General features: G+C 39.5%; 2 protein-coding genes across 4 annotated transcripts in view; both read left to right on the forward strand.

Annotated features, from left to right (window-relative positions):
• The first annotated feature begins 1,313 nt into the window (after window positions 1-1,313).
• Window positions 1,314-15,841, forward strand: TMEM183A (transmembrane protein 183A). Of its 3 annotated transcripts, XM_060772453.2 has the most exons (8): window positions 1,325-1,564; window positions 1,681-1,770; window positions 4,324-4,476; window positions 6,513-6,672; window positions 9,291-9,471; window positions 12,360-12,434; window positions 12,712-12,867; window positions 13,968-15,841. In XM_060772453.2, exons 1-8 carry the CDS (start codon window positions 1,423-1,425, stop codon window positions 14,148-14,150), a joined length of 1,140 nt encoding a protein of 379 aa, XP_060628436.1. In that variant the 5' UTR covers window positions 1,325-1,422; the 3' UTR covers window positions 14,151-15,841. The 3 variants fall into 3 exon arrangements, 2 of the variants coding, with proteins under 2 accessions (XP_060628438.1, XP_060628436.1); XR_009631308.2 differs by lacking the exons at window positions 12,712-12,867; window positions 13,968-15,841 and adding an exon at window positions 10,287-10,430 and having other exon boundaries at window positions 1,314-1,564; XM_060772455.2 differs by lacking the exons at window positions 12,712-12,867; window positions 13,968-15,841 and adding an exon at window positions 10,282-10,430 and having other exon boundaries at window positions 1,314-1,564.
• A 3,219-nt stretch (window positions 15,842-19,060) lies between these two features.
• LOC132773294 (alpha-1,6-mannosyl-glycoprotein 4-beta-N-acetylglucosaminyltransferase-like) overlaps window positions 19,061-23,828 on the forward strand; it is a 40,990-nt gene continuing 36,222 nt past the window's right edge. The window contains exon 1 of the mRNA XM_060772451.2: window positions 19,061-19,359. The gene's annotated coding sequence lies outside the window, so the exon portion shown is untranslated. The remainder of the gene's footprint in view (window positions 19,360-23,828) is intronic.

Here is a 23,828-nt window from a genome sequence, read left to right on the forward strand (position 1 = left end):
ATGGGCCATCCAGTCCAACCCCTGCCAAGAAGCAAGAAAACTGCTTTCAAGCACCCCCGACAGATGGTCATCCAGCCTCTGTTTAAAAGCTTCCAAAGAAGGAGCCTCCATCACACTCCGGGGCAGAGAGTTCCACTGCTGAACAGCTCTCAGTCAGGAAGTTCAAATGGAATCTCCTTTCTTGTAGTTTGAAGCCATTGTTCCGCGTCCTAGTTTTCTGGCTCTAACTCCCTTTAAAATACTCTCTCATCAATATACCAATTGCATACTGATCAAATTTGGAACTACGGCTCTTAGGAATTGTGGGAGTTGAAGTCCAAAACACTTGGGAGGGCTGAAGTTTGCCCATACCTGCCCTAAATACTTTTTAAAACTACATCCCCTGTGATTCCATAGCGTTGGGCAGTAAAAGTGGTGTCAAACTGCATTTATTCAATAGTGTGGACTCACCCTGGTTCATGATTCGCATCAACTGTCAAGTAAGACAAAAACGAGAGAGTTTGTGTAAAGATATTGTCGAAGGCTTTCATGGCCAGAATCACTGGGTTGTTGTAGGGTTTTTCAGGCTATATGGCCATGTTCTAGAGGCATTCTCTCCTGACGTTTCGCCTGCATCTATGGCAAGCATCCTCAAAGGTAGTGAGGTCTGTTGGAACGAGGAATGTGGAATGACCAGGGTGGAACAAAGGACTCTTGTCTGCTGGAGCTAGGTGTGAATATTTCAACTGACCACCTTGATTAGCATTTGATGGCCTGGCAGTGCCTAGGGCAATCTTTTGTTGAGAGGTGATTAGATGTCCTTGATTGTTTCCTCTCTGTTGTTTTGCTGTTGTAATTTTAGAGTTTTTTAAAATTGGTAGCCAGATTTTGTTCATTTTCATGTTTTCTTCCTTTCTGTTGAAATTGCCCACATGCTTGTGGATTTCAATGGCTCTTCTGTGTAATCTGACATAGTGTTAGAGTGGTCCAGCATTTCTGTGTTCTCAAATAATATGCTGTGTCCATCAGGTGCCAGACCATCAAGGTGGTCAGCTGAAACATTCACACCTAGCTCCAACAGACAAGAGTCCATTCTCCCACCCTGGTCATTCCACAGAAATATAAACCCATTTTCCTAGTTCCAACAGACCTCACTACCTCTGAGGATGCTTGCCACAGATGCAGGCGAAACGTCAGGAGAGAATGCCTCTAGAACATGCCCGTACAGCCCGAAAAAACCTACAACAACCCTTGTGTAAAGAGCTCCCAGCCGCCACACTCCCTCGGCCACCACTGATGACGTCTCTCTCCGCCAGCGCCGACTCAGTGAGTCCCGCTGGGCCCCCGAGATGTTCCCCTCTTCTCGCGAGAGTTGCCTGAACGTGAGTCCGTGGCACCGGCCGGAGCCGGGATGGCCCCTGGCCTGCTCCTCAGAGTCGCCGAATGGGGTTTCGCGGCTCCCAGGCCGGCGCGGGGATGGCGCCCCGAGACCGGCCGGTAGCGACGCCCCTTCCTCCGGCCATGCGCAAGCGAGGGGCCCGGAAGCGCCTCAAGTTCCGGGCCGGCGACGTCTGCTTGGAGCGGGGTGAGTGAGTGACGGCGAGGCCTAGCGGCGCCTGAGGGAAAAAATGCCCTGTGCTTCTCCTGAGAGGCCCTGAACATTCTCGCTTGCTTTCTCTCTCTCTCTCTCTCTCTCTGTAGTGACCGTGGCTGACTACGCCAACTCGGACCCCGCTGTGGTAAAGTCCGGGCGCGTCAAGAAGGCCGTGGCCAACGCCGTCCAGCAGGAAGGTGAGCCTCACTGCCCGCCCTTTTTGCTCTTGTCGCTTCTTTATATATTGCCATCACTTTACTAGGAAGGGAAACTTGGGGTGCATCTACACCAGGTATGAGCAAACGTGGGCCCTCTGGGTGTTTTGGACTTCAACTCCCAGCATTCCTAACAGCCTCAGGCCCCTTCCTTTCCCCCCTCAGCAGCTTAAGCGGCTGAGGGGGGAAAGGAAAGGGCCTGAGGCTGTTAGGAATGGTGGGAGTTGAAGTCCAAAACACCCGGAGGGCCACAGTTTGCCCATTCCTGATCTACACTGTAGAAGTGATGCACTTTGGCAACCCTTCAGTGCCATGGCTCAATGCTATAGAATCTTGGGAGTTGTAGTTTGAGAAGATCTTCGCCTTCTTCCGGCTAAGGGGTACTTTGCGATTTTCCTGCTTCGGGGGTTGGACTGGATGGCCCATGAGGTCTCATCCAACTCTATGATTCTATGATTATACCTCCAGAGAGCACTGTGGACTCAAAAAATGATGGGCCTGGAACAAACTTGGCATAGCTACTCGATACGCCAAAATGTGAACACTGGTGGAGTTTGGGGAAAATAGACCTTGACATGTGGGAGTTGTAGTTGCTGGGATTTATAGTTCACCTGCAATCAAAGAGCATTCTGAACCCTACCAATGATAGAATTTGGCCAGACTTCCTACACAAACACCTCATGACCAACAGAAAATACTGTGTTTTCTGATTAACTTTAATGACCCCTCTGACACCCCTCACAACCCCCCTCCAGGGGTCCTAACCTCCAGGTTGAGAAACACTGTCCTAGTGCCTCACAAATACCAGGATCCCTTAGCGTTGAACAGCAGTTGCGTCCAACCGCTGGTGCTCCAGGTGTTTGTGCCTCCAACTCCCAGAAGGCTAGCTTATGCAATATTCAGGAATTCTGGGGGCTGGGGTCTAAAACACCTGGAAAACCAGAGGTTGGATACCACTGTTCTCCAGTGTAGATGCACCCAAGGAAAGGAGATAGCAGTGAGAGAGGGGATTAAGTCCAGCAATAACTGCCTCTTCTTATCCAGGGCCAGTACAGGGGTGTGAAGGGTAGCAGCATTTAAAAAAAGTATTTAGTAAAAGGTAAAGTCTAGTTATGTCCGACTCTGGGGTGTGATGCTCATCTCCATTTCTAAGCTGAAAAGCCAGCATTGTCTGTAGACCCCTCCAAGGTCATGTGGCCAGCCTGACTGCATGGAGGGCTGGTACCTTCCTGCAGAAGTGGTACGTATTGATCTACTCACATTTGCATGTTTTCAAACTATTAGGTTGGCAGAAGCTGGGGCTAACAATGGGAGCTCACTCCACTCCCCAGATTCAAACCGTCAACCTTTTGGTCAACAAGTTCAGCTGCTCAGCTGTTTAACCCGTTGCCCCACTAGGGGGCCTTTAAAATATTTATGTTGATAATTTTGTATATTGAATAACAGTTCATTATAAAACATCTAAAATCAAGGCCATTGTGTAACATGTGGCAGATAATATCAAATACATTGTGGCACTGTTAGTTTTGGGCAGGTTGGTTTCAAACATGCCTTAAAGCCCATTTTAAAATAACATGTGCTGTAAGTGTTATATGCAGTATTGTATAACAGTTGCCCAGAAACTCTCAGTTGGCAAACCACTGGTGTATAAGGAAACGAAACCTGCCACGTCAAGGAGTAATTGTGGGAGGCGCCAGACTATAGCCTGGGTTGGTTCCTGGACTAGTGCCAGTCTGTGAGCCATTAGCTGCCACTCTCTGGAGATAAAGGAACTATTATATGCAATGGGCATAAATACAATGCAGATACATTTGTGCACTGGGAAAAGAAAAAAAGTCAGTTCTCCACATCAGATATCTTAAGAAACATGGTCTAGAGCAGTGGTTCTCAGCCTAAGCCATTAGAAAAAGTGTACCTTTCTATCAGAAAGTGATAGTGTGTGTGTGTGTTTGAGTAGACTGTAAAATGTGTATGCAGTCATAATCAAAAAATAGGAAATCTTTAGGCACTTCCACTGAAGAAAAACAACGAGCTGTTAGAACCATATTGTAAAAAAATTTGAATTGCTTATGCAAGCCATTCTGTTATTCCCTTCTGCTTTTTTGAGTATTACTTTGCTTGGTCATAGTAGTGAAGTATCAATAGAAAGCACAGCCACAGAATTCACCTGAGAGGTTTGAACTCTAAATTTAACAGTTCTATACCCCTTAATGTCATGCATTTGCAGTCTTCTACATTTTTCTTCCTTCTGGTCCTTCACAGGAGAAATTAGTCTCTCCTGTCCTTAGGATTTATATGTAGCATTGTTATAGTCTTGGCTCCTCATCATGCAGTGGTTCAAGAGCTTGCTTTTCTCAGTGCAGCTCTTCTTTCCTATTTTCTCTAGTCAGAATTTATCTCTGTCACCTCCATATTAAACAACCCTTCCTGATTAACTATCCATTTAAGTCCCCCCCCCCCCCGGGGTGAGAAGGGCGGGGTATAAGTAAGTGAAATAAATTACCAGATCAGGATTATGTTTCTTTGTGTTTCTAGTGAAATCATTCTGTGGTTTGGAAGCATCTTGCGTACCTAGTGATGAAGTATTATCAGTGGCAGAGTCCTGTGGCAGTAGCGATGAAGTGGATTCTAAGGATTCCATTAATGATAGAGTATCGTCTAGAAAAAAGAAAAGCAAGAGGTGTAAAGGTAAGAGTTGGAATCAGTTTGTAGGAAATTCTCCTGTGAACATATATCTTGGGCCCTTTCAGACAGGTCTTATATTCCAGGATCTGATCCCAGGTTTTCCACTTTAAGATGCATTATATGAGTCCACACTGCCAGATAATCTGGGATAAACAGAAAGCCTGGGATCAGATCCTGAGATATAGGGCCTCCCTCGAAGGGCCCTTAGACTCATTGCTTCTTGATTGTGTCCTGTCGGTGCATCATATAACTAAGATGTGGGCCATGTGATCTTTTTTTGGAGATTGTTCTGCAACTCCTATCTTCCCCATTCAGCATAGCCAGTGGGGAAGGATGATAAAAGTTGTATTCCCAACAATATCTGGAGAACTGCAAGTTAACCATATCAACAAAACATCTTCAGATATTTCTTGTATTTATTTATTGGTATGCAGACTTCTTTGCTTCATTATTGCTATCTGGCAAAGAGATCAAATGCTACTTTTGATTTTCCCTTGGAAGTTCTAGATTCAAATCCCTGCTTGGTGATGAAATTTGCCCTAGCCATTTAGCTACCTCATGGGGTGCTTTAAAGAAAAAAAGGGATAAACCTGTATATAATGCCTTGCACTAATTAAAGGAAAGAAAAATCTGATAGAAACACAGAAATATTTTGAAAAATAAAGTTGCTTTTCTTCCCATCTTGCAATTTAATAATTAATCTGCACCCTTGCTTGTAAATAAAAATCATGTTTTTGATTTATAATATATTTTAGAAAACATTTGCATCTGTCAGGATGTCCGTACTAGCTTGGAACTAGCTGATCTGTCCCCACCCCCACATCATGTGAAGAGGGGGAGGCTGAGAGGATGGATGGGGGCACAATATAGATGAGGCCACCTGGCCTTATGAGAAAACGAAACTGTAGGATAGCCACTGTGGGATTGGAATGTAACCAGTAGAGGGGGTGGGACTGGAGAATTATATACACAGGGGGTTGGTGGGAAAACCTTCAGAATTGTCTTTCTTATGCCTATGGTAAAACGGAATAAAGCTGTATCCAAAGATTAGCCTTTGTGAGCGTGCTTCTGTTCCAAGAGCTTCCAGGTTCTTACATTATCAGCCAGTGTAGAGGCATTCATTCCAAACTCTTCATTCCACTGTATAAAAATCTTGAAGCATTAAATTTTCATTTCATAATGTGACAACATAACTGAAACAGAATTTCTTATCTTGCTCTAGTATTATTATTGTTATTATCTTTATTTATTCCTCACCTTTCTCCCCGTGGGGACTCAAGGCGGCTAACATTCCACACTAAACAAGTTTAAAAGGTGCGATACAAAAGTTAAAAAACAATTAAATAACAGTGTGCTAAAAACAGAATTAAAATACACTAAAATGGCATTTAAAACTCATATTATAATAATAAACTTTATTTGTATGCCTCCTCCTCTTCCAAAATACAAATAAAAGAGCAGTTTACAACAAAAAATCTGCCCAATCCATCCAACCTCCCAAAAGCCTGCTTCTTACCCTTCCCAAAATACCTGTTGGCAGAAGAGTATTTTCTATCAGAACCAATCAGATAATGAAGTCTTATGTTTCTTTTTGTGTTAAAAGGAAACAAGTTCCTCATTCTATTGAAGCAGGGTATGGGAATGAGCTGTGATGGTGCAGTAGGTTAAACCCTTGTGCCGCAAGACAGCCCCAGCTTCCCATGCAGGGACATGAGAGAAACCTCCCACAGGATGGTAAAACATCTGGATGTCCCCTGGGCAGTGTCCTTGCAGACAGCCAATTCTCTCACACCAGAAGTTACTTGCACTCTATTCTCAATTCGCTTCTTCGTGATAAAAAAAAGAGTATGGGAATTACCTGGCCCTCCCAAATGTTGTTGGACTGCTACTCCCAGAATTTCTTACTATTGACTATATTGGTTAAAGATGCTGGAAAGTACAGTCTAACAGCCATTATGATTCTCAATCCTGTTTTCTTTTAATTAGCCTTGATAATATGGCAGTTGCCACTGATTCCATTTTTCTTTCATTTTATATAGAAAATTCTGATGGAGAGGTAGGCAGAGAATATCCTATCGATATTTGGTTGATGCTGGCATCCTACATACGTCCAGAAGACACTGTGAATTTCTCTCTAATTTGTAAAAGAGCTTGGACTGTCACTTGCACTGCTGCCTTTTGGACCAGACTGTACAAAAGGTAATTGCGGTAGTGGTTGCTATTGTTACATTTGCTTTTGTTACATTTATATTGTGGGGTTTTCCCACTTTGGAACTCAGAAAACTTCCAGCAGTTACAACAAATAATAGTTAACATGAACAACATTCAAAATTTGACAATTGAAAATAGCTAAAACAAATAAAAGGCCTGCACGTTATACAAAGCCTGTTTCTCAAAGGCCTGCTGGAATGAAATGATTTTTTTAACTGCCTGCTGAAAAAGATATTAGTCAGGGGGCCAGACTGCCAGACTGTGGGAGCAGTCAATGAGAAGGCCCTCTCCTGCAGTCTCATCAAAGTGCATGTGAGGGACAAAGAGGAGGGCCTTTACAGATCTCAATACACAGACAGATTAATAGGGGAGAGTATGGCTTGATCTAGACTGCCGTATAAAATCCAGATTATCTGCTTTGAACTGGATTACATGGCAGTGTAAACTCATAAAATCCAGTTAAAACCAGATTATCTTGGTTATCTCCTTTGATAATCTGGATCATACGGCAGTTAAATCCAGCCTATGATCTTTCAAATAACTTGGTCCTGAACTTTCTATGAGTCATCACCAGAACTTTGAATCCTGCTGCAAAGCTAGTGGAGCTGTTGTAGCCAATCCCAATTAACAATCTGGCTCCAGCTCTTTGGACCAGCTTGGCTTTCCAAACATTTTTAAAGGAAGCCCCACATAGAACACATTATACTAACCCAAATGGGATATAACTAAAGCATGTTCCTGTAAAGATGCTGTTTAATAGGATCTATATAGGTGCTTCTGGTGGAGTTTGAAATGTCCTGCTCAGGGCCCTTCCACACAGCCATATAACCCAGAATATCAAGGCAGAATATCCCACAATATCTGCTTTGAACTGGCTTATCTGAGTCCACACTGACATATATCTCAGTTCAAAGCAGAAAATGTGGGATTTTATTCAGCTGTGTGGAAGGAGCCTCAATTTAACAATTCTTTGTGGAGTAGTTGTTAAATTTATGGAATCTATGTCCTGAAATATACTGAAATGTTTAAAAAATGTTAAAATGATTATCTGAATATGTGTGATATAACTATATAATGGTGTTTTAGGTGTCCATAAAGTACAAAGATATAACTGTATTATTTTCAAAGCGGAATCATGAAGTTACATAAAGATCTGAGTAGTGAGAGGAACATTTTGGTTGTATTTTCTTTTAAGTGACTTTTGAACTTTCTTTAAGTTTTCAATCTAGTGTACAGTGTGTTTTATGCGGCAACATTGCTTCTCGAAGCAGGTTCAGTGGAGAAACTAGCTTCAATGGCTATATGTTTATTGAGCACTTATTGTGAAGAATAGAACCAGTAACCCTTCTGTGTATGTAACATACAGTCAGCTCTCCATATCCACAAATTCAGGCATATAAGGTTTTAAAATATGTATAAATATGGTTTTGCCATTTTATGCAAGAAACTTCATTTTACTACGCCATTGTATATAATAGGACTTGATCATCTAGATCAGACATGGGCAAACTTCGGCCCTCCAGGTGTTTTGGACTTCAATTCCCACAATTGTGAAGTTGATGTCTAAAACACCTGGAGGGCCAAAGTTTGCTCATGTCTGATCTACAGATTTTGATATCCACAAGGGGTCCTTCCACCAAACCTCAGTGGATAGTGAAGACGATATGGCACAGACAAATGACCCTAGTTTGTGGAGATATAGGTAGATGATCATGGACATCACATTCTGACATACCTGTGTTCTGTCAGCTATATAAGGGCAAACTAGGGGAAATAATAATTTAGGACAGTATATTTCATTTCAGGTTTTTCATTTCAGGCATAGTACTAGCTTCTTCCAAAGTGTTTTACTTTTAAATTAGAAAAAAATGTAAAGATGGCAGCCCTCAAATTTTCAGGTGGCATGATATTTGTGTTATAAACGTGGTTGTTTATAAGAGAACCATAGTTCATTATGCAAAACAGATGAAAAAAGCAAACAGAGCACTACATTAACATCTCTTCTGCTTTCTCATGCTCTGTGTTCGGTTTTACAGTCAGGTTTTTCATGTTGCTGTGGTGAGCATTGTTAGGTTACTTGCATTTTGGTTGTTCATCAGTTGATGCGTGTTACTGCAAAGGAACCCTTGACAATGCCTGTGTGAGAGGCAGTGCCGTTTGTAATCTAGCAGTATAACAGAATATTTGAAAGGAGGCACAAGGTTCCTTGTTGCAGATGAAACATGCTTGCCTCTTACTACCTTGAGTTCAAGTCTGAGCTGTAAGCTCTCAGACAGAAGACCTTCATTGATCACATTGGATCTGCAAGGGTAGTTGCTCTTTTACCTTTACCCTATATGCTTTTATTCAGGACAGGAGCTGTTAAGACACTGTGGTTTGTTCCCTTTCAGTACGATCTTGATACCACAATTCATAGAAATCTGACGCTACTGTTAACTACATACACATGATGGTCTGTGCCTGTCATGTTGTAGAACAAGCAAATGTATCTAGGCGTACCACATCTCTGCACAAATACATAAGATAAAATGAACTCAAGCATTGGCTTAGTCTTTATGTAAAACCTAGAATTTGTCTTAAATTTGTTTTTATTGATTTTCTCTAAGGCACTACAATAGGAATGCTACCCTCCCAATCCGCTTGCAGCCAGAGTCAATGGAGAAGATGTACTGCCTTCGTGCATGTGTAATTCGGTCTTTATACCATATGTACAGACCTTTTGTTTCTCACATAGCCAGAAGCCCAGCTATTCCAGAGACAACTCCAAGCACTCTAAAAAATTCAAAAGTAAGTTTGACAAGAAATGTCAGCTGTGTAAATATGTTTTTGTTAAGGCAGAGCAGTGCATGTGAAGAAACCTGCTTTAGATCTTGTTTTCGATAGATTTCACATTTAATGGGGATACTTTTATGAATCGCTCTTTGTTGATGCTATAGTTCTGTTTTCTTAGGAGCTTTTAATCTATAATCAATTGCCATTTGACCTGACAAAATTGAAATCAGCCTATTTAGGACATTCCTTTTTTTGTGTAAACACAAACTTGTAACATGACTTCTTTCTGTACAGTCCTCCAAAGTGTGTTGTATGACTAATATTCCTCCAGATAGTTTACATTCCCATCAATGTTTTCATACTGCAGGACATTTTGGCACTAGGCAATTCCTTATTCATTAGACAGGAAAGAATTGGCATTCTGGATTCTTGTTCACACTACAACGGCTTTGGTGTCCATAGTGAATGCTTCTTATGATACTAACAATTTGTACATACTTTAGATGTAAATAATAATCTAAGAAAGGAAATTAAATATGAAAAGACTGTATGGCAGTAACTGTTATGGTTTGGCTTAAATTCTAAAAGCATAGAAATTTGCCATTATTCTTATGTCATTGCTAAAGTGCAAGCCATGCCTTGGTACGTACAGCAGTGCCTTTATGCACTGTGGAGCCATAGAGCCTTTTTTGGTTTTCCTCATTTATCATCTTCTCTCACTAATGGGAGATAACCATGTACTTTGATCATACAAGGCACGAAGAACTTATCCTTTTGGTTACTGAATTCAGCTTTTTATATTTAATTTCCCTTTCTCTTTCTCAGTGTAGCTTCTGTGGGACACTGGAGCCGTTGTGGTGTCAGCAGAAGTTTGTCCTTAAAGACACCCCACTGTTGGGAGCAGCAGGCCACATGGTATACATCTGAAGGGTAGGACAGCTGATATGTGGATGACATCTTCTCCCCATTAGGAGGTACTCATGTGCTTAAATTACTTTCCTCCATGTGACTAATGTTTGGAAGTAGTATTTTGTACAGAGAGCATGTTTCTGCCAAGCTCATTTTCATGAAAGTATCTAGCTTCATGTTGTTTTTGACCTATGACGACCCTAAGGCAAGCTTCTCTCAGCTTTTTCTTGGCGAGGTTTGTCTTGAAAAGGTTTGCCAATTCTTTCTTCTGAGGCTTTGAACTTAATTACTTAATTTGGATCTGTGTTCTTTATAAAGCCTGCTTAGAATAAATGTATTGCTGTTGAAGACTCTTGTATGTGTAGCACATAATATATTGTTGTTGAAGACTCTTGTATGTGTAGTGCATAAGACTGAAAGAAAGGCTCTGCTAAGTAAAGGTTTCCCCTGATATTAAGTCTAGTTGTGTCCGGCCCTGAGGGGTTGTGCTCATCTCCATTTCTAAGCCGAAAAGCCGGTGTTGTTAGCATAATGTATAACCTGCTAATCTAAACTTTCCCTATCCAATGGCAGCAGAAAAGTTCATTCAAATTACACCACAGTGCTATTGTTTTATTTCCCCTTGCCTGTTTGTGTGTTTAGAACAGGAACTCTGCAAACATATTGATTATATTTGTATCCTATTTCTTGGGATTTGTGTGAAAGGTTGCAGATACATGTAAAGAGATAAGATGGGAACCAATCTTACCAGGTTACAGACAAATAATAAAATTATATTAAAAAACTTGTTTCTTGCATCCGAAGTGCAGATAAAAGTCAAAAGATGAACTTTCTAGGAACTGTTCCATAAATTGGTATGAAAGGCTGTTGTGCGTAGCTACACATTCATAATAATAATAATAACTTTATTTATACCCCACCACCATCTCCCCAAGGGGACTCAGGACGGCTTACATGAGGCCAAGCCCAACAACACATCAAGAACTCCCAGAATATTTATGAAAATTTCTATCATAAAAAACGTTTTTTCAATTTTTTTTTGTTGAAGAAAATTAACATTACAGCATAATAAAAATAAAGTGACTGTAATTTTCAAACCAGTATCATAAATACTCGACTATAAGCCGGGTTTTTCAGCCCTCTATTTAGGCTGAAAAAGCTCCCCTTGGCTTACACGAGTTGGATAATGTGATTTTAATGCTTTTATTAGGTGTTTCAATTCTTATATTTCATGCTTTAAATGTCCTTTTATCTTATCTTATGGTGAATTGTCCTATTGATTTTATGCCTAGTTATATGTTGTTGGTTTGAGTTTTGGTTTATGTATGTAATGCATTGAATTTTGCCGTTAATTTTGTGTAAACAGCTTTGAGTCCCCCCAGGGGTGAGAAAAGCAGTATATAAATACTGTAAATAATAGATAAATAAATATCATCGCATCAATTTTTTAAATTTTTTGCTGGGTTATTATTATTATTATTGCTACATTTATTTTTTCTGTATTATTATTGCTATTATTACATTTACATTACTTTACTCTATTACTATTTTATTGCATATATTATTTTACTCTATTATTGAAAGGGTATGTAACACATTTACGTTGAAGATGGTTAGAATAATGGTTTAATCAGAGTTGGACAGTCTTATCCTAAATTACGGTTTTATGTAGATATTCAAAAACATTTAACCTACTGATGCCTCAATTAATGTAATTTTATTTTGAAATTTACCAGTAGTTCCTGCATTTCGCACCCCCGGCTTATACTCGAGGCATTTTCCCAGTTTTTTGTGGTAAAATGAGGTGCCTCGGCTTACATTCAGGTCGGCTTATACTCGAGTATATACAGTATATCAGTTTGTTAAATCTTCCATTAATTTTTCTAATGCTGACCTTTCGGAAGTAAGTTCATCAGATTTTACTGAGATGACATATGGGTTACATACAGTAATTTAAGTCTTCATGTTGCAAGTATTTTTCTTTGGTGTTTCAGTGTCTGCTTTTCTGGTCAAGAAGGGTTGAGCAACAGTCTTCACGGTGGGAATTCAGCTTCAAATTACAAAGGCAGGTATGAAAACTAAATATTTATTTATATTAGTGTGGCTACTGCTGCAGATTCTTTACATACAAAGCTTCAAAGAGTCAAGAAATGTCTATAGGGCAGGGAACAAATGGGTTTTAGCCCATCATAATCTGTCAAAACCAGTCTTATAAATTCTCCTGCCATAGCATGTGCCCACTTTGTTCCCAAATTTGAGTCTGTAGGAAAAATCTTCAGGTGTGAAATTGGTAAACATGTCATCAGTTTCCAGTAAATTGAATGAAACTAGAGTGTTTCGTTTCAGGCTCCGAAGTTCAAGAATACCTGTTTGAAACGTCTCCAGCCACCTCTCCGATATGAAGATGTCCACATAAACCCTGACCAAGACTGCTGCCTACTGCAGATCACTACCCTTGACTTTATATATATTCCTATAGTGATGGGCATGACAGTTACCTTGGTAAGTGCTAGAGCTGCATACTTATATCCGAGTCTGTAAAGCTATCCACAAAACAATATTTTACCAGTCTTGCTAGAATAGAAATGCTGTCTATTCGATGTATAGAGATAGAGTAGGTTTTCCTCATGAATTCTAAACTTCATGGATTGAGGATAGTCACTGCATATACTTCTGAAGTTCAAATAAGGAAGGTTCTTTTTACTGTTGAAAATTAATGGTAAGTAAAGAGACTATCAATATGTACAGCTAAAATTTTAGAATACCTAAGGACCCTTTCAGATAGGCCCTATAACCCAGGATCTGATCCCAGGTTTTCTGTTTATCCCAGATTATCTGGGAGTGGGGAGTCATATAATCCAGTTTAATGCAGAAAATCTGGGATCAGATCCTAGGATATAGGGCCTGTCTGGAAGGGCCCTAAAAGCCATATTAGCAGAGCTGATGATCTAGTGATCCTGATTTCAGGATTCGCTATAGGCTTATAGTTCTTTACCTCAAGGTAAAGATTTTGAGAGGAGGACTAAAGCATCTTAATATAACCTCATTGGATGCTGGAAACCCACCCTGGTTCTATTGGTGATTGTAAACCATCCCATAATTTCAATGCACTTTAGCGGTCAGATTTTTATTATGATGTTACTGTACTAAATGAGATTTTATTATGCTTTTATTAATTAATTTATGTTGTTTTAATTCATTTACTTTGGCTAGTTATTATAAGTTACATTGATGTTCTATTATTGGTTTGATTTGGTGTGTGTGTTTTCATTAATGACATTGAATGTTTGCCACTTTTTTTGCATGGAAACCTCCCTGAGTCCCCTTAGGGGACATAGGGTGGACTATAAGATTATTATTATTATTATTATTATTATTATTATTATTATTATTATTATTATTATTACCTTATGGTAAAACTATGTGAAAAGACAAGCTTGTAATGTATCTTAACTCAAAATATGTTCCAAGTCCAGCTCTTGTAGAAAACCAATTTCTTTAAAATACCATTGACTTCTAATAGGACTGAATGAAATTAATGCATTCTCTTTCAAATTAGTACGTTGATCTTAAGGGGACCTCTGATTTTGTTTCCCTGGCAGTTCACAATAAATGTAAGCACTGATATGAGGCATCACAGAGTGAAGATGGTTTTCCACGATTCCCCAGTTTGGAGTGGCAAGAAACAAAGATTTGACCATGGAGTGCAAATCGTAATGGACCCTGTGCATAGTGTGCGTCTTTTCGATTGGTGGCATCCACAGTTCCCCTCTTCACACTTCTGAGACATCCCAAGTAATTTACATAATATGAACTGGAAAAAAAACCTTCAGGAACTTAATTTTATTTTTAGAATATATTCTATACTATCGACATAAATGACTGAACTTGATAGTCCAGCCTGTGCATATTTGATCACAAGTGTGAAGAAAACTGTTGTAATGAAGTTACATAAACACTTACTACGTTTTATGATCTGAGGGGAAATTCAACTGATTTTTTTCTATTGTTAATTAAAGTTATCCTATATTCTCCTTTGAAAGTGAATGAAGGTAGAAAGATTAAAAGTTCTGATACTACTGATATGGTAGAATGATGTTGATAGCTGAAAGATTCTAGTGTTTTAAGCATTCCTCATTCTAGTTCTGTGTAAGAAAACATCAGATAATACAGGATTAACTTTTTCTTACATAGGGACACTTCGGGGTCTTAAGGATGCAGCTCACTAACTGTCTTGGGGGAAAGACAAAGTAGTCCTTAGAACTAAATTTATAGAAATTTATTTCAGATTGCTTAGTGTTAGGAAATTACTAATTACAATGATACCAGGTTTTCCTATTCTGGTAATCAAATGTGGGCAACCAGTTTCTGCCTGCCATCCTCTAACATCCTGCCTCTAGATACCCCCCAAAATGCAAACTATCAATTGCTGCTGCTAGACTGCTAGCAAGAAAACTCTTCCTCTTGCATTATGTTTCCCAGCAGAATCAATCCTCAGCCAGAGAAGATGCTATAAATGCCTTGTGGAAGGGAGATCTAAGCTTCCCTTACACCCCAGTGCCACTTGTGTATGCGCGCACATGTATACATGCAGCTGTCTCAGTCCTTCCAAATATCAGCTGTTAATTAAACTTGTATATAGATTAATACTGGGTTGCACCCAGAATTAATCATGCTTAGAGTAAAACCATTAAAATCAGTAAGGTAATTTGGTCATTAGTATTTGCCATATTTATTTCAAAAACATCTAAATCTGGCTCCAGCCTACTTATTGCAGTAACTGTCTCTTTACCGTATTGCCGAAGGCTTTCATGGCCAGAATCACTGGGTTGTTGTAGGTTTTTTCGGGCTTTATGGCCATGTTCTAGAGGCATTTCTCCTGACGTTTCGCCTGCATCTATGGCAAGCATCCTCAGAGGTAGTAAAGTGACTCTTTACCCTTTTCACTTTCATTGGGCCCACATATAAATGTGATATAACTGTTTCTTGTCTATATCACAGGCTGCTTTTGTACTTTCCTAACACCAAGGAATCATGCCAGTTTTCTTATTTAGGTAATTGGAGGAATTCTTTCTACCTGGCTAGCTTTCTAGAGGATTTCTGAGTCAGGTACTTTTTCAACAGAAAAGGAAACCTTGCTTTCTCCCCACTGGCTTTGTCCATCTAGTAGGGAGAAATGTTATTACGTGCTTTCTAGTCATTTCTGGTTTATCGCAACCCTAAAGCAAAGTTATCTGAAGATGCATTGAGATTGGGTTTGGCTTTGCTTTCCTCTGAGGCTGAGAGAGTGACTTGCTCAAGATCACTGAAGTTTTGTCATTTAGTGTGGTCTTGGATCTTCATGTCTGTGTGATGTAAAAATGATACAGATGGGTAAAACAGTCACTCAGCATGGTGCTATGGTACACAATTCTTGAGGAAGACTTAATGTATTAATTTGAAATCTTATAAATATTTTTATATGAAGTCCAATACATCTGCAAGTCTGTTTTGCCTCTGTTAACAGACAGGTTGAAAAGAAATCATTTGGAAGAATGAGCGAGATCAGTGGTAGGATTCATTGACCAATCTGTAAAACACAGAAATCAGTGACTCTTGTAGCGAAATGACTACCAGAAGGAATATCATCTTCCAAGTTACTAATCTTAGATCACATGAGGCCATAGGCTCGAATGGTCTCTTAGATAGGCTTCATTGAGCAGTAGGTCCAACTATAGGTGAGTGTACATTTTTATATCCCTTCAAAAAGGTTTTAACTGGAGGGTCCTGGACACACAAAGACTTGCCAAGGCATTGGAAATGCCAAGAGGCAGCTGACAAAATGATGACAAACCCTTATCCAACAAGTGGAATAACATGTCCAACATACATGCAATCTGTGCCTCTGGAGTGAAACTTTTGACTTGAGGAATTCAAGGAACTTAGTCCACTTACAAGCATAGGAATGCTGAGCAGATGATCTGTGTGCCACATCCAGAATGTGTGTGACAACGGCAGAGAGGGGAGACAGACTCTGTAAGCCATCTGCTTTGTGCTCTGAGAGTCTGGATGTCTCACCTTCCTTTCTTGGACCTGTTTATAACTAGCTGATTTGTATGAATTCACAGAGGACCACTTAAAGAGCTACAGTTTCAGGTAAGCAACCTTTACTCAAAGAATCTTGATCCAACTTTGGTTCCCAAATATCACCTTTTTTGGTAGGACTATAAATTTACCCTGTTACTACATGAGACTACTCATTAAAACAACTTTCAAGGGCTTTTCTGGGACATAAAAGTCTTTATTGCCATGTGATAATAGAGGCTGTCACTAGGTGGCATTAATACAGAAAGTTTCAAAGAGGCACCTGGTTACTCTTTCTCAAAGGAAGGGAGGAATGGGAAAGTATGGAAAAATTGTGTTCAAAAATTGCAGAGAATACTGTCTTTCTCAGGCCTAATTCAAAACTATTTCATTAGTATTGTGATGGAAATGATAATAACAATAAATGAACCCTCACTAGTTCTCCATTCCCTGGAAGCAAGAAGGTCACATAAGACATTCTTGACTCCATCCTGTGTTTTCATTTGGACTATTCTGCTTGGCAGTGAACCTCACTCTTGTGATAATCCTTCCCTAATGTACCCATATACTTTTCAAATTGGGAAAAGAGTCATAAGTACAGGAAAGGGGACAACTAAAGTGTTTTAAAGTATATAACAAAGACACTGAAACAATTACAGATGGGTGGGCATCACATTTCACATAGTTTTTATGCAGTGGATTTGAAATAAAGGCTGAGAAACATTTATGCCATAAAGGGACCGCTACTTAGTATTCAATGACCTTGAAATGTCTCCTTCACTAAGGGTACCTCAGGCAACATATTTTAATTCCTTATCTGTTTATCCACAGAACATATCCTATGAAAACAGAACATGTTCTATGAATTAAACTCAGAGAACATGAGTATCAATGTTGAGAAGGAACATCAACAGTTTTAAGATACGCCAATGATATATTACTTGCAGGAAAAAGCAGTGACTTGGAAGAACTGATGAAAGTTAAAGAAAGTGCTAAACAAAAGGGTCACAGTTGAATGTAAAAGAAAAATAATGGCCACATATTATTTATATAATAATAACAACAACAACTTATTTTTATACCCTGCCTCCATCTCCCCGAAGGGACTTGGGCAGCTTACAGAGGGACAAGCCAAAGGATTACAACTAAAACAGACACAGTAAAAACAATCAGTAACAACAAATAATAAAAACATAAAAACAATACCCTGGCTAACCAACTTGAAACTGGGTTTGGGCTCAGAGTAAGTGCAATGATTCCTTGAGAGAGCCGAGGGAAAGTGCAATAGTCAGAGGACTGGGTAGCCAGGGTAGTGCCCTTGGCCAGTAAGAGTCATAAGTACAGGAAAGGGGGCAATTAAAGTGTTTTAAAGTATATAACAAAGACACTGAAACAATTTAAATCTTTCATATTCTTTAATTATTTACTTAAATGGAGACTAGTCAAGAAATCAGAAGATAAAGCACAGGAAAGCAGCCATGAAAAAACTTGATAATATCCTCAAGTGTAATAACATATAATTAAATACCAACTTCCAGGCTATTGCATTTATGATTTCTATGAATGACTGTAAAAGCTGAACTGAGAAAAAAGAAAACTGAAGAAAAACAATTCATACAAAACATGGTTTTGGAGAAAAATTTACTGATATTGTGGGCTGTTAAAAAAAGACTTGGAGCAGATCAAGCCTGAACTTTCAGTAGAAACAAGATGGCTAAACTGAGGCTGTCATATTTTGGTCACATCATGAGATGCTGTGTCATTAGAAAACAGGACAATGTTCAGTAAAGTAGAAAGCAGTCCGAAATGAGGAAAACCAAGATACTATGGGTGAAAACATTGTCCTGAGCTTGCAAGATCTTAGGAAGACAGTGGATGGTCAGAGATACTGAAGAGATCTTATTCATAGAATTGCCATAAATCGAACTCGCCCTGTGATGACTCTGAATGACAGACTTCCAAGATCTCTTATGACATCACAAAAAATAATAGCAAATGGGGATCAGTGCTTTTGGAGATTTCAGTCTCATTTACAAAAATAATTTGAATAAATTTGGGTATGTACGCCTTTAATTGAAGGAATGAAGGGTGTCATTTGTTTACTGCCTTTCTGGCAACAAAATGCTTTATCTTTTTCTCCCATCCCAATCCCCAAACTCTCTGTTGGCAAAACTAGTATATAACTGCTGTGATTAAGAAGGGAACATATTTTAGAAAGAATTTTACCAGAGAAAACCCCGTCTAAACAGTGAAAAAGAACACAGAAGTTACCTTTATCATCAACACAAATTAGTCTGGAAAACCAGTCTTATGATGGTGTGAACCTTGGACTAGCTTTATCAGGATTGGAAAGAACATGTTTAGTAAGTCGTCTTCCTAACGCCTTATATTCTCCCATTTCCTTGGCTGACTGCTCCCACTGAGCTAAGGTCCTTGAATAATGGAGAGAGGTGAGGTCGGCTGTAACCTGATTCAACTACGCTGCATGCCTCTCTGGCTCTTTTCAGCTTTCAATTTATCTGCTCCCCTGCTCTTACCCTGCTTCAGTGGGATCAGGTTGGTTTATTTTCTTTGTTAGCTGTATGTCAGAGAGCGCCTGGGGCTGCAACATGATGCGGCCTCTAATTGGTCACTCAAAAAGCTCCTGTAATGCACAGCATAAGAGCTCTAGTGGAGGCCATACTGTTCCTTTCTGGAGGCTGTTGAGCCGCACTTGTTGACATCCCCAGCAGCTCCCCACCCTTCCTCCGCCGAACACTGCACAAAGGTGTCTTTTTTTGCTTGGATATAGAAGCGTGTATTTTCCATTGCAGCTTTCTCTTGGTTCAGGCTTGGGACATCTGTTCTGGAAAAGGACTGGGATTGGAGCTTCTGCTTTGGGGGATGGAATTATCTGGAAGTCATGCCGCAAAGTGAAGGAGAATTGCTCAGGTATAGTACCTGTATAGCTTGGAAATATGGGGGGGGGGGGTGGGTAACTCTGCTATGGGTCTCAAGAGCTGTCATGCAAAAAGGTAGCGTTCCCAGGATCTTTCCCAGTGACACCTGAGACATGGTTGCCCTAGGCATTTATGACAAGCAGAGGGCCACCCAAGGTCACTAGAGAAGGCTGACAGCCAAGAAAGTTCCTTCTCGTCGTTTCAGATTCTCATTTCAGGTACCACTCAGAAGAATTGGAAAAAAAGCCAAGTGCCTTTTAGGCACTTAAGGGCTGTGGGCAGTGAGCAGGGCTTGCGCTGTGCTACTTTCTATCTCACCAGAGTAATCATAGTGATTTATTATTATTATTATTATTATTATTATTATTATTATTCATGCAAAATGCTTTTACTACAGGTTGAGTATCCTTTGTCAAAAATTCTGAAATCATAAATATACTAATATTTTCCACATGGATTACTGAGATAGTCCCCCCTTTGGCATTTTGATTGTTGAATATACACAAACTTTATTGAGTGCATAAAATTATTAAAATATGTATAACATTATTTTCAGGCTATGTGTAAGGTGTATAAGAAACATAAATGAATTTCATTTTTAGATGTGGGCCCCACTTCCTTTATGCAAACATGTGCAAATAAAAGTATTCCGAAATCTAAAAAAACACACCTGAAATGCAAAATGCTTTTAGTTCCAAGCATTTTGGATAAAGGATATTTAATCTACATTACTATTCTTTTTCAGGTAGATCACTTCTAGATTTGTTATGATTTTTCCTACCTTTTTATTATTCATTCAAAGTGACAGAATTTAATATAATGTTAGCAAAGTTCCCAAGTATTACTTATTTAACAGAAAAAATGGTACCAAAAATAGATATAACATGAAAAGAATAGAAATAGGTTCCTATATCACTCAAAAAACAAGCAGGTCATCATGTTTGAGCAAATGTTGTATCCAAAGCTAACAACATGCACATGCAAAATGAAACATGCAAATTAGGTAAGCCTTGCATAAGTAAGCAAACACTTGAAACCTTGGAGATTGAAAGCTTCTTTAAAACAGCATATTTCACCAGCCTTCCCTTTTCACATGATTTAATGATCTCAGTGGCCAAACCTATAGATGCTTCTTTTACGTTCTGCAGGAAATTGGTGGTTTATCTGGTCCCCACCATTTTCTCTGTTTTGCTGCCTATGTACTCAAAATGAGTTTTTAGCAGCAATTCACCTTGCCTGTTCTAGCCAGGCTCACACGGCTACATAAGAGCAGATAATATTCTTTCCAGCTCCAAGGGACAAAAGGAAATCCAGCACACCTGATTTTATTTATTTATCGTATCAGAAGCAAACTGAGGGTACAGTTGTAATATATTTTTAAAAGCACAAAGTTTTAAAAACTTGGCATTATACTAAATGTCCTTTGACCAGTAGCTAGCCACTCAGAGTGCCTCTGGTATTGCTATAAGAAGGTCCCCTATTGTGCATGTGGTAGGGCTCAGACTGCATTGTAATAGTTGGTCTGTGGTTTGCTCTTCTCCACACTCGCATGTCATGGATTCCATTTTGTGGCCTCATTTCTTAAGGTTGGCTCTGCATCTCGTGGTGCCAAAGCGCAGTCTGTTCAGTGCTTTCAAAGATGCCCTGATGTGTGTATTATCATGAGTGTTTGTAGACATCAATCCACTTTCTCAGATGAGCCAGTAGTTCAGGTGTCTGTGCATCAGCATTTCCAAAGCCTATAATTGTACATATGACAATGACTATATTGCTCTAATAATCATGAGTTGAGGTAATTATCTTTACAGTTCTCAGAAAGCCATGGAGAATCGAAAAAACAATCAACAATGGAAAAGTTTGATTTTTCTTGGTGACAAATCTTAAGTTATTTTCCATTTGTGGAAGTTTTTTGGCCCTTGTATTGCAGGCCAAGGATATTGGAGATACAAGTCCATTTTCTCTATTTACTGATGTAACTAGAAACACCCACTTTGGGTTCACAGCATTTCTGCTCTCATAAAACCTAAGTCAGTGCTTGTCTTTTTGCTCCCTGAATTGCCCTGGCAACTGGGTCATGTGAAGTGTCATGGTAGTTTCACCTTGCTGTTGACAATGGTAGAGAAAAAGCCAGGCTCCAGGTTTCTGCTTATGCATCAGCCATCGTAATGCTGCTTGTGTTTATTTGTGTACTAGATTGTTGTATTTGCATGTATTCAGAAAAAAGCAAAACATTTATATTCCTCTAATTCTATTTCACTTTTTAGTATAAGAACATTGGACAGTCTCGAAACATGATTCTTTGATCGTCATCTTGCTAATATGCCTTTCACTTTTAACATATTTGGGAGTGCTATATTGGCCATGCAGCAAAATACAACAGAATCACAAACTGATACCTTTATTGATCCAACTCTAAACCATTTAATACATTATGCTAAGTTTCACAGTTTCACTGGTTCTTTATCAGGAAAAGATGTTAAAAGAAAAAATGGTCATGGAATTACAGTCACTGGCCTAAATTTTGTCTTGAGATATCGTCAATTAAGTTGGTATGAAAGGATTTCAATGCAAGCAGAGGCCACTCCCTTTATTGGCCTTATGAGGAGGAAAAACACAAAGCAATAAAAGTCAGGTAACACAATTTCAACTCCATCGTTATTCATTCTCGTTCAGTCGTTTCCGACTCTTCGTGACCTCATGGACCAGCCCACACCAGGGCTCCCTGTCAGCCGTCACCAACCCCAGCTCCTTCAAGGTCAATCCAGTCACTTCAAGGATGCCATCAATCCATCTTGCCCTTGCTCTTCCTTTTTTCTTCCATTTTCCCCAGCATAATTGTTTTCTCTAAGCTTTCCTTTCTTCTCATGATGTGGCCAAGGTACTTTATCTTTGCCTCTACTATCCTTCCCTCCAATGAGCAGTCGGGCTTTATTTCCTGGAGTATGGACTGGTTTGATCTTCAAAATTCTAGAATTCACAACTTGCTGAAATCCTTAAAATTATTTACTAGGGAGGCCTATTCATGGACCCTGGAATTGGGAAAGCCGGGAGGGCTCAGCCTCTGCCCCCAAAGAGCCCTTTCTGAAATGATCAAGCAAAGCTGGGCTACCAAGACTCTTATGAAGTTGAATTGAAGATATTAAATGACCATGATATCAAAATGCTATGACTCTTGTTCTGAAGAACAATAACTGTACAGTGCAGACACAAACCAAGAAGCAAGACCTGGAAACCTTTAATCAACCTTTCTTTGTAGATTTCCTTCCCACTGTCAGAGAACTGGTGTTGTAATGCTACTGTTGCTGGACCTTTTCAGAGTGAGCCAGACTTGAAAATTGTGGGTTCTGCACCGCCTATGATATTTGTATGGCTTAATATTTTACATATTTATGAGGCTGACAATGGATCTGAGAACTAGACACAAATTAACTGAACTGAACCAGATACCCCAGGTGAAGAAGGCATTGTTTTCCCAGAGTCTTATTTGACATGACAGAAATCTCCCATTATAGCTGCCATTTAAAGGTTATTTGGCTTGGAGACAGGAACTTCACTGTTAGCTTTTGTATTCACTGAGATGCAGGAAAAACTACAGTGAAGGTATGGATGCAGATTTAGAAGGGCATTCCCCAGCTGAATGAGAACCTTTCCACACTGCACTCTTGCAGTACAATAAAAAGTCAATACTTAATAAATTCATGCCCCTTCTTAGGGTTTCTCTACATTCATAGCTGGTTCAAATTAAGTTTACAGTTGTTAACAGGAAGCTAAATGGCTTTCCCCTATCTAACACGGCTGTTGCAGAGGTGAAACTTTAGTATTTACTGCTAGTAATACTGCAAATTGTAGTATTTTTATTTAACTTTTTAAAATGTATGGTGCCCAAAAGCATTTTGCAGGAAAGTACTAGACCTCAACCACAAACCAACTTTGTTTGAATGAATATCCTCCAATCTATGCCCACATGCATTGTAACCCACCTAGGAAGAACAATCTAAGGAAGGAACAGATCCCATTGCTAGTCCCTGATGGAGCCTGCCCTTCCTTAGATTTTATTTATTATTTATTTATTATTTATTTTACATATTTGTATCCCATCCTTCTCACCCTCGAGGGGGGACTCAGGGTGGCTTACAACAGATTCATAAATAACAATTGCAATTAAAATAGTAATTAAAACATTAAATTAATAAAACATTCATTTAAAATCACACTAATTTAAATCATACTCCAGGTCAAACCAACTGTCAGTAACATAGGCTCAGTATCAAGCTCAATTGCTGCATCTATTGTTCGAAAGCTTGGCCTCACAACCATGTTTTAAGTTGTTTTGTAAAGGATAGAAGGGGGGGCTGATCTGATGTCACTGGGAAGGGAGTTCCACAGACGAGGGGCCACCATTGAGAAGGCCCTGTCTCTCGTCCCCACCAGTTGCGTTTGGGAGGATGGTGGGACCAAGAG

This window comes from Anolis sagrei, chromosome 4, assembly GCF_037176765.1.
Source record: "Anolis sagrei isolate rAnoSag1 chromosome 4, rAnoSag1.mat, whole genome shotgun sequence".
NCBI classification, from domain to species: domain Eukaryota; kingdom Metazoa; phylum Chordata; class Lepidosauria; order Squamata; family Dactyloidae; genus Anolis; species Anolis sagrei.